At 34.4% G+C, this 12201-nt stretch overlaps 1 protein-coding gene across 7 annotated transcripts in view; it reads left to right on the forward strand.

Moving 5' to 3' along the window:
- Positions 1–12201, forward strand: part of LOC150094297 (protein mono-ADP-ribosyltransferase PARP4-like) — an 879331-nt gene that overhangs the window by 433879 nt on the left and 433251 nt on the right. For all 7 annotated transcript variants that reach the window (XM_090411811.1, XM_090411815.1, XM_090411816.1 and 4 more), the window contains exon 17: positions 9693–9824. In XM_090411811.1, the coding sequence (XP_090267937.1) occupies positions 9693–9824 (132 nt within the window). The remainder of the gene's footprint in view (positions 1–9692; positions 9825–12201) is intronic.

Here is a 12201-nt window from a genome sequence, read left to right on the forward strand (position 1 = left end):
GAATCCAGTTGACCAATCTGACATCCAGACCCATGTGCTGCACTTAAATATCAGCTTATCATGTGGCACCCTGTCAAATGCCTTTGCTAAGTCTAAGAAAATTGCAGTATATGCCTTTCCCTCATCTAATGTTCTTGTAACTTTATTATAAAAGGCTAGCATATTGCTAAAACAAGAGCACCCTTTCACAAATTCATGTTGACTCTCACAGATAACATTAGCCTCATCTGCCCAATGCTGTATACGGTCCGTCACTACTTTCTCCAAGATCTTAACAACTACTGATGACACACCAACTGGCCTATAATTGGACACTTCCAGTCTGTTACTACCCTTATGCAATGGCACTATCTTACCTTCCTTCCATTCCCTGGTCACCTTTCCTGCAGCCAGACTTTCATTGAAAAGCCAGGTTAAAGGCACTGTCAGTTCCCTAGCACATTCTCTCAAAACTCGTGGTGAAATACCATCCAGTCCCAAAGCTTTACTGACATCCAGAGACATCAGTATCTGAAACACACTCTCCTCCTGTACCTCTAAACCTCGAATCTGCCCTATCCCTCTAGCATTAAAACTGACTCCTCTAGGATGAAATACTCCAATAAAGTGTTCATTGAATAATTCCGCTATGTCTTCTGCATCAGTCACTCTATTCCCATTTTTATCACACAATATCATTCTTCCACAGTCATTTTTCCTCTTACTGGCCACATAGCTAAAAAATTCCCTAGGATTTTCTTTGGATCTTATGGCCAATCTCCTCTCATAATCCAGTTTCACTTTCTTTACCACACTAGTCATTCTTCTGGCCTTTGTCTTATATTCTTCATGCATCTTCTCTTCACCTGTCTCCTTATGTCTCTTCCATAGCCTCTTTTTCGCATGCAATTTCTGTTTAATATTGTTTGTCTTCCACTTTACTCCAAATTGTGTTCTCTTCTCGACTCGTGGTATACAACTTGCCATTGCTGCTAACAAATATTCTTTCACAAAGAAGTCAAGTTTGCGCCTGTAAGTGTTGCAAGTCTAGCTGATCCTACACGTAGTGCAAGACCAAGGCAACTCATGGTAAAAGTAGAATAAGCGCTGATCACTATTCTTAATATTTACCCTTAATGCAAAGCACATCTCCTGGCAGAGATGTATGATGTTTTGTATTAAAGGCAAGGGGATTTGCTAAATGCAAAGCACTTCTCCTCCAGGAGATGTGCTTGGCATTAAGGGTAAATATTAAGATTAGTAATCAGAGCTTATTCTACTTTTACAATGAGTTGCCTTGGTCTTGCACTTCGTGTAGGATCAGCTAGACTTGCAACACTTGCAGGCGCAAACTTGACTTGTTTGTCTGTTTGCTTACTTGGGAAATGGAGTAAAACCGGGTTTAAAATAACTTGGTATCTTTAACATTTATTATACCCAAGGTAAAATACTTTGTACATATATATATATATATATATATATATATTCATTTTTAATATAAACTGACTATAAACGCAAGAATTATAACAAATTGAGATTTATTTGCAAACGCAACATGTTTCGTCAAGATTGACTTCATCAGGCGTTAAGAACATAGAAAGATATTAAAAGACACTGAAACAAACATTGAGACACTCTAAAGCTATACAATTATAAAGTTATGATATTCGACTGTAAATTACAGTTATTATGAACTTTAACATGGACTATAGCACACTTGTGCGTGTGTGAAACCACGCGATCTCCGGTATCTGATAGTAGAGCTGAAAGAGTCAGGCAAATTATAGCCGAGATTATTGTTCATATGTGGCGGGTCCAAGGTGATTTCTTTTGACTCTACAATGCGGCGTTCTACCTCATTGTGGCAAATGTGTAGGTTTGAAGTTGTTGTCCAATTTACTTCATGTTGGCGGCTTTCGTTGTTTGTGTTTATTGAAAACAGGACATGGCCTGATAGGGCAGTAGCTCTGGTTCTCTTGTTTTTCCAAACGGAGAAATCTATCTTCCTACATCTCGAGGAACACCAGAAAGACATTGCTTACAAGAGAACCAGAGCTACTGCCCTATCAGGCCATGTCCTGTTTTCAATAAACATGAACAACGAAAGCCACCAACATGAAGTAAATTGGACAACAACTTCAAACCTACAGATTTCCCATGGTGAGGTAGAACGCCGCATTGTAGAGTCAAAAGAAATCACCTTGGACTCGCTTCATATGAACAATAATCTCAGCTATAATTTGCCTAACTCTTTCAGCTCTACTATCAGATACTGGAGATTGCGTGGTTCCACACACGCACAAGTGTACAACAATAGAACTTTAACACGGACTATAGCACAAGTTCATAATAACTGTAATTTACAGTCGAATATCATAACTTTATAATTGTATAGCTTTAGAGTGTCTCAATGTTTGTTTCAGTGTCTTTTAATATCTTTCTATGTTCTTAACGCCTGATGAAGTCAATCTCGATGAAACGTGTTGCGTTTGCAAATAAATCTCAATTTGTTATAATTCTCGGGTTTATAGTCAGTTTATTTTAAAAATGAACATATCCCAACCCTGAGTTAATAATAGTAGTCATATATATATATATATATATATATATATATATACGATAGTGGTCTGAAGAGTTCTCGGCCTAAGAATGAAAAAACAAATTTATAATTTCAAAATTATTTTTATTTTTCATGATTCAAAGAAAAACACTGCATCCGTCTTCTAATGTTTACAGCACCCTCTCTGTGAAGAAGTTTTAAACTTTTTATTATTTGTAAAATAGTTGAATTTTTTTTATTAAATCTCTCCATGGATTGCACCATTGCAAATAAGTTTTAAACTATTAAATCTTGTCTACTGTTGTAAAAACAGCTTGCAAGTGGTATCAGATTTCTATACTGAAATCTAAGCACACAAGTCAGATTCTAGATGTATGCAATTTGCTATCTATTCTCAAAATCCGATATTAACTTTAGCAATAATTAAGTAAATTGAGTCTTTGCCCCCTCTATATTTTAAAAATGACAAACATTTTAATAATATTAAGATACAGTAGTAAACAAATTAATCCGAAGAAGCCGAATTTTCAAGTTTTTGGTTTGATTTCAGTTTACTATTTTCAATTTTGGTTAAGTGCTGTGTGTGTTTTAACTATCTCAGTGATGTTTATTAATAATATTATGCATTTTTAATAATGTAAACAAGTTGACATTCGTAATGTTTTATTCATTTTATGTAGCTATAAAATGGATATATCTCCAAAAAAGCGTTCAAAAATATGTACTCTTTGATCCTGACAGAAAGGAAAATGTGGGTGAAAAAGAATACTTAATGTTTCTGACATGACCGTCCATTGAAGATTGTTGGAAGTAGGGAGGACCTCCTATAAACCAAAAAAGAAACAATTGTTGATGAAGGCTATGAAAAAAGAGGCTCCAGTGGGCAAAAGTGTACAAAGAGTGAACTGTTGAGAAGTGGAAGAAGGTCATATTCTCAGATGAGAACTATTTCTTTGTCCAAGGAGAGCAAGGACCCTATGTCAGCAAATCAGGAGCTGAGAAGACCTCTCCAACAGGCTCCTAAACACTCAGCTAAAAAGATGTTCTGGAGTTGTTTTGCACATGACGATCACTTGTGCCTGTTGATGGTATGATGAAAAGTGACAAATACATAAAAATATTGGAGAAAAGAGTGGTCCCACAGATCCATAAAGACAAAGCACTCATCTTCCAACAGGATCTCATTTCATGCTGCTCTTCAAAAAAAGGTGAAAGAGTTCCTCACAAATCACAACATCCAATTGCTTCCAATTCCTCACAAATCACAACATCCAATAAAAAGGTCAAAGTTTACAATTTACAATAAAATCTTCAAATTCGTACACTATCTAGCATTCCTCCTCTAATGCCTTCTAGAAAAATCCTGCAAAAATGGTTCTACTTTCATTTTCAAGATTCACAATCTTTTTTCTCTACCCGTACAAAGGATTTCCTAAGGAAAAATTATCCTCCAAAACAGCCATTAAATCATTATCTTATTAATGTAACCTTTAATATCTGATAAACATTTCTCTTCCTATATAAAAAAACAACTTCATTTATCAGGTGCCAAAGTTCCTATAAATTTCTTCCACAACTGTTATTTGAGTTACTTTTGTAACATAATTAAATAACTTTCAAAACATCTTTCTTTCTGAAAAGCTGCTACAAACAGAACATTTTTTTCTCACGTGTTCCAAAACACTCTTCCTTATCACTACGTATCTATAACTATCTCTTACTAATCAAGGTGTTCTTGTCACTTGCACATGTTGTAGTGCATGTGATACTTCTGGTTCAACTTCAGTTGTGGAATGAGGGAAGCCATCACCATTTCATGCTATCTTTATGGTGCTTTGCTTAAAGTTGGTAAAACTCACATTTTCAGTGAACTAAGTAAGACTTTTTAACTTATGTATTTTAAACATAGCTAAACAGTAAACTGTAATACTAATTTTGGATACAATCAACTACAAACAAATATTTACATTCACTTCATAAAATGTTAATGCTTCACATAAACATAATATGTAAACAATACACAAATATATATATATATATATATATATAAACAAGCAATTAATTGTCCACTTCTCACAATATAAATGTACTAGTAATTTGAAACAAAATATTTAAAATATGTTGTTTCAAATTATTTACGCTAATTTACACAAACAAAATTCTTTATGAATATATACAGAATATCCGTATGGATATACTGATGACCTACAGTAGCATGGTAAGTACAGAATCCTATGGAAAACCACTGGTCACCTAATTTCTCCTTAATTCTGCTGTATCACGTACTCCTCTATGATGTCTCTCTCTCTCTCTGTTACTTACCTTAACCATGTCTTCAGTTTCATTTCCATCTCCATTTAAAATATAGCCCATTTCACACTCCATACTCATTGAATAGAACATAAGACCAATGTACAATTGCTGCAAGATTTGAATATCTCTAATTCCACATTTCTTAACACAGCTAAAAGCATCAACTCTGTTGGTTTAGCCACATTGTTGAAATGTAACCAGACAGCCTTCCTTGCTTACTGACTGAGAGCACTATGGAGGGCGATACCAGTGGAAGACCAAAATTGACATGGCATAAAATTCTTAGAACTGCATTGGGCTTTCAAAGCTGTTTGGCATTTGAAAGAGATTGCTTTGGACAGAGAAGGTTGGAAAGCTCTTATCTACGAGGGACTCGACCTGTCTTGAGAACAGAAGAGAAGAAGAATCTGTTTCCCTTATATAACAACATAATTTGTCACATTAATATGGAAAGTAAGTAAATTGCTAAGGCAGGACTAACCCTTTCTCATTTGAAGAGAAAGTCTCTCCTCAAATGAGAAATTGAGGAGAGACTTCAATTTTCTTGGGTCCAGACTGTTTACTGCATTTTTATTCTTTATGGTGTACCAAAATAAATAATTATCTGTTCTGTAAACAAGATTTTTACAGCTTGCTCTTGTAAACAAAATGTTTTTGAATTATTTATCTGTAATCCTTTGATGAATTTTTTTATTGTTTAGAATCAGTTGCTAAAATTATCAAATTCAAGAACCTTTCTTTACAAGTTTAAACTCTCTGGCATACTCTTTAAAATTTTTTGAACCAGTCAAATGTTCAGTGCATTTGATTGGTTTAAAAAGTTTAGTCAGTAGCATCCCTGTCAAAGACAAGCATCATTCTGAAATGCTATTCTTGTTGACCCCAACAAACTAACCATCAAGTTATTGACATCATATCAATCTAACCATTAGCTCTCATAGTTTCTAAGTGAAAGTCAGTTCCCCAAGATGAGCAACATCATTATCATCACCAATTTGGCATTGTCATCAGAGGTTGTTGGAAATGTTTCACTGAACACGAAGACAATCTCTTTATTACATCACTGTCTATGGAGTTACTCACCAGTTCTTAGGGTGAGCATTTTGTAAAATCATTTGTTACCTGCCATGAAATATGTCTGCTTTACTTCAAACATGCAAAGTGTGAATCAGCTTTAGTTAATTCATATTTTTTGAGAACAAAGTCATATTACATTGATGGAAGTTACATTGTATTTGTGCTGATTCCATAATGGCATATCATGAATGTCATCTTATGTTAACAGCTGCAGTGGGTACACAGTAGTTCTACATATCAGCATTCCAGCACTAGTGAAAACTCATGCACCTGTACAGGATAATTCTGGGCTGTACTCAGTAATTCATATACCAGGGGAGGAAAAAAAAAAATTGGAGATAGTTTCTATCCTTCACCCAGCATACAATTCAGACCAGGTACCATCACTTCGTTGATTCTGATTAATTCATTTTCTAAAGTTGCAATTAACCACTTTGGAGGAAGCTTAGAAGTTGGAGACTGTCAAGTTTTTTATTTATTCTTGTATTTTGCTCTTGACCAACTTCTCCAGCACTTTGACAACAACTCCTGATATGCTGATCGGTCAGTAATATGCTCCACCAGTCTTGGAACCCCCTTTATGCAATGGAACTATTTTCTCCTCTTTTCACCCAGAGCTGAGACTTAAATTAAACAATGTGGTCAAGGGCACTGACAGTTCCCTGCAATATCTCTGCCTGGATGATATACTCTTGCAAAGTGTTCACTTAGTAAACAGCATTCATTAAAATAATTCTGCCATAAACATTATTTCTTTTACTTGCAGGATATTGAAAGAACTGTTTGGGATTATCTTTAGCTTGCCCTACTAATTTGCTTTCATACTCTGCTTTTGCCTTTCTTGCAACACTGGTTAAACTTCTGGCATGTCTTTTGTACTGCTCATTGTGTCTTCTGGTCACCTTTCTCCTTGAATTCTTCTCACATTTTAAGATGATGAAGATCACCATTAAGCAGCTCCAGCTTAATGGTGATATTCATCCATTTAACTCCCACTTGAGTTACTCTCCTGACTCTAGGTATGCAGTCTGTCATTACCTAGACTCATTCCCTTACCACTTCCCATGCACTGTTAACATCCAGACCCTGCAGTTTTACATGCCATGGCACTGATCCAGTGAATCTCCTAAGCTTGTCATACTTATCAGCCATGTAATTCCACGTATACTCTCTCTTAACTGAAAATTTCACACATTTATCCATCTCCTAGGTCAAGACCATATGATCACTCACCATTTTGCAACTGCGTGGTCATATTGGTTATCGACAAATTCTCAGATGCAGTTATTAGATTGAGCACTCTCAAACCCCTAGTATATTATATCACATGCTGTCTCAGGTAATTATTCCTTAGTAATTATGTAAGTTCCATTTCCTTCCTTCCATGTGTCCTCCTTCCAATCTATGTTCCCATAGTTAAAATAGAGCCTCCATAACTCCATCAATATAGATGAAGCCCTTTGGTTGGAAAAACCTGGGTTCATTTTCTGTCCATGATGCGCCTTCATCTGGTCTCTTCAACGACAGGTGAGTTAGCCAGTCTCATACAGGGGTAGGGCTTTTTTCACCCAGAAGCTCAGGTGTTTTGTCCTCCAGAACAGGCAAACCAGCCCTGTGAATGAACACACATGGATTACAGCTAGGAATACTTAAGATCCAGCTATAGGCTTGATTCGTCAGCTGGTCCCAAGCCCAGATAAAATTAGGGGGTATTGAGATTGTGCCACACCTCCATGTAAAAGGGGCTCATGGCCATTGTATCAATCATCATATGAAATAAATAAAATAAATAAATAATAGGTTAAAATCCCCCATAATTACTATCCTCCACTCATTGAGCCCATTTGCCGGTGCATGCTATCCCCATCATATTTTCCATTCCTTGGTTTATAACAGCATCCAACTGTATATTTTGTTCTGCTGGCCTCAAACTTTCCTCTGCATCTCCGCCTCTTGATGTACTTCTACTCTTTTTGGATTAATTTCCTAATTGTTAGCAAAAATCCTTCCTCCATTCCTGTTCCCTCTCTCCTATCTGAAGTTAGTATATCCTTTGAATTCTATTCCTATGACTATCAACTCAGTCAATCAAGTCTCACTGATGCCTGTAATGTTTGGCCAAGTTGAGCTAACTAATGCCAGAAATTCCTCATCCTTATTCCAAATATTTCTTTCATCAGTATACATAAACTGCAATACTTTCATCATCCACAACTTCCCTTATACCTTGTGTTGCTAAGTCCACTAAAGCCAAGAACTTGGTGTGTTACATTTGCCAAAAAGTGATCACTCTCGTACTTATTAACTTCTAGGTTGCCTGGACTCATGCTCTCCTGATCCCCTCAGACACCCTAATTTCCCTGACTCTGCACTATTGAACTCTCACTGTACATTTTCTCAAGACTCCCAAAAAGTATAATCCTCACTCAGTGATAGGATTGAGTGAGGAAAACATTTCATCTACTTGGGCACAGTGTTTTGTTAAAATGGTAAAATAACTTTAGAAGTAAATGATAAAATAAGGAAAGCCAGTATGTTGTGGAACGAGTCAAATAATTTATATTTAATAAAAAAATTAGCTAAAACCCTGAACTCTTGTATACTACTAGTTCAGGGTTTTAACAATTTTTTTTTTAGCAGAATTTTCTTAACAGAACAGACAAGCTAATTTTTCATTCAACCAGTATTAATTGGTAGTCTTTAAAATTGATCTGGTTGAAAATGAAACAGTTAATTGAACACTGGAGAGCACAAGTAACTAGGGCTGTAAGGAAAGGTTCTTTTAAAATATCTTTTAAGCTATTTAAAATACATGTGGACAACAGCTGATTTAATGTGATATGGTCACTTAAGCAGAATGGGAAAGAAAAGTTTAGTAAAACAGGTGTTTTATACAGGAAACAGTCTGAGAGGAAGACCAAGATCTTTGTGGATTGCTGAAATTAGGCCTGTGAAGACAAAATGGAAGATCTGATAGTAGCAGGGATGTGACACATTAGTACAGTTGTTTGAAAGAAAATTGTTGATTGGAAGCTAGTAATAAAGTATACTTAATTATGTAATACTATCATAGTATCCTATACATCCACTTATTCATTATTCTCAGTAATTATATGTACTAATGTGTACTAATTACTTGTATCCTTTCTTCATCAACAAATATGTTGAAAACATGTTACATACTGTAATAATATCAGATTTTTTGAAACATTAAAACCTATTAACTCAAAAAATTTGAAAATTATACTGAAATTTGTGAAGTGAAAAGAAAAGAATTCTGAAATACCGATAACCAAAATATTCATTGACTAGAAAATGCTGAAAAATTGCAACCTAAAATAGGCCTTAATTAAAAGAATTCTTTAAGACCCATTAAGATTGTTTATGTAAAAAAAAAAAAAAAAAAATTAACCACACAACATTGCAGTTTTGCTAGTATTTAAGGTGATTTCTTTTAATTTGGCATTAAATCCACCTTCCCCCCCCTCCAAAAAAAAACAAAAAAACATGAACCTTTAAGTTGTTAGGTGAATTGTTATTGTACACTAGAAAAATCAGAAAACCAAGATTCCTCCAAAGTCATAAGAATTCAGAATTGACTTTTTTTGAAATACTGATAACCAAAATATTCACTGCCTAGATAATGCTGAAAAATTGCAACCTAAAATAGGCCTTAATTAATTAATCTGTTATATTTGTCTTGTATTAATAGTTCTTTAACATACAGTGTGATTTATTTTATTTCTTTCTCTCTCTTTTCCAGAAAACGGATACCACTGCAGTTATAAAAACAAAGTCAGAAAACATCTTTAATAAATTCAGTTTACAAATAAGTCTTTCCGAAGTTCACATGCCTCGAATGTGGGTGGAGGATAGTAATGATTTGAACCATCGGGTAACTTTTTATTAAGCCAGATCTCTATAAACATTTTGGTGTTTAAATTTAATCTAATTACACTAAATAAATTGGTATATTGTTGATATATTTTATGATTTCAGACAATCATAAAAAAGTGCAATTTCCTAAGTAGCATAGCTTTCTTTCATGGTGATCTCATTAATTGTTATTTGTATCATATAATATTATGTTGTTCCAAATCTGTTAATAAAACTAATTCAGCTTAAACCAAAATTGAGACAAATTAACAGACTTTTGTGGAAATCCTAAATATCAAATTTCACAAAGTTCGTTCCATCCATCCAGTCCAGATTTCACTGTGCATCATTTTGAATTGTTTTACCAATAAATATAACTTACATAGGCAAAGTAGATATTAGCTCCAACATTATTTCAAAGCTGAATGTTTGTATAAACTATAAAAGTTTCATAAATTTGACCATAGAGCTTACGAGAATACAATCCCTGCCATCGGAGTTACCTTAGCTTGCACTATTTAAAAGATGTGAGCACACTTCCCAGGCGCCCATATATTCGCTCTTTTATTAGTACATTTTTTTAAGGCTTCACTGGCTTGACAGCTGTTTCGAACTGGTTGGTTCTCTTCAGAGACCAGGCAGAAACCTTAAGAGAGAAAAAACTCTCATTCAAGATGTAACTAACTTTAATAAAGGTAACCTTAATTTTAAATTCAAAATGTAGATAACACGTATTAGAAATCTTAAATATCATACATTCAGTTCCATCTAGACAGAACAGTGTTGTTACTGTTCTAGACAGAACAGTGTTGTTACTACATGTGAAATAACACTACTAAAAATAGTCCACTTTAAATTAAAATTGAGCACAAACATGACTATTTTCCAAACCATTTCAGTTCTCCATTATGTGGCACATAGGTAGATAAAATCACTTAATACTTAAAGACTTTAAACAGTCATGCAGTGGAATTTCATCCCACCCAGTCATCAGTAAATATGCTATCTGGAAGAATTTTATTAAAATTCAGTATTTGAAATAGTGAATTTAAATGAAATTCTTCTTGACAGAATAAGCTAACTGCAGATGAATAGATGGGTGGATATATGAGTATAAGCAGATAAAAGGAACCATAAATACTTTTGCATTTTGCTAAATATACTTCAGGGTTTTTTATGAAGGCAAAACTGTAAATGTTATGAAGACTTCATGATAAATTTTATTCTGTTGGCATAATTAAGTACTAAGTATTTTATCCTCTTAAGCAAAATTTTTCAGCAATTTTCATGTCCACATTCAGTGCTAAAAAAGGTTGCAAGTGGAATAGATAATCATACAAAATTAAAAATTCCAGCAATCTGCATATTTCACTGCAGCAGAGCCTAGTTAAAAACCATCATTTATAGTATGATAGGAATAAAAATCAGTATATAGTAAAAAAAAAAAAAAAAAAGTTTGTCAGGTGTTTCCTATACTCTCTTAAAAACCAACTTGATCCTCTATCCCCTGCATATGGTTTGTGAATAAAGTTGGTCAGCATTGTGACATTCAATAATTGGTTAACTGAATGAAATTATAATCATGAAGGAAGGTCAGCATTTATATGTTTGCAATAACAGCAAAATTATATACTAGAAATCTGACAAATTACTTTATACTTGTCATGCACATTCTTCCAGTCACATTATTCATTAGAAAAAGAAAGCTGTGAAACTCAACTACAAAACTGTACTAAGATGGATAAGAGATTTGTTGTATTGTTTAATTGGCTTGTTAATATTTCATGTGGATGGATGGAAAGGATATTCAGTTGTCTATGATGATGTAATGCTTGAGAGAGTTAAAGAAATGATGTTTGTGTTCTCGGTTAAAAGATATGACATTTGAGAATGTAGAGTTGGGCTGTGTACTCTATTGGTATACTGGGACTGTGCTTCAGGAGTTGAATGTGGCGATGATGATGATCAAGAGAGGTTTTTACAAATTTTATATCACAAGTGTTTCAAAGATTGTACAGTTCATTGTATCTATGATAAAGAGCATACTAAAAATTAGAGGGGGGGGGGGTGTTATACCACTACACAAGTTCCTTGATCAGACCACACATGGACTACACCAGGTGCAAATTTGGTCACCTGGTCATTATGATGAGGTATTTTGAAGAGGATCCAGAGCCATGTGACTAGGCAAATGTCAGAACTTATGAATGTTGGTTACAGGAAGAGGTAGAGGAAATGCAAATTGCAAAATTTAGTAGATAGAAGAGAAACAGATGATATGGTAGATTATTATTATACAAGTATCTCCATGGAGTCAGAAGACTCATGGAAGACCCATTATTCACACAGTACCTATAATATCTTTCCTTAGAGCTACCGTAGTTCAGCGATACAGA

The sequence above is a fragment of the Typopeltis vanoorti genome, chromosome 22 (genome assembly GCF_054136105.1).
Source record: "Typopeltis vanoorti isolate ZY-2024b chromosome 22, IOZ_Tvanoo_1.0, whole genome shotgun sequence".
NCBI lineage: Eukaryota > Metazoa > Arthropoda > Arachnida > Uropygi > Thelyphonidae > Typopeltis > Typopeltis vanoorti.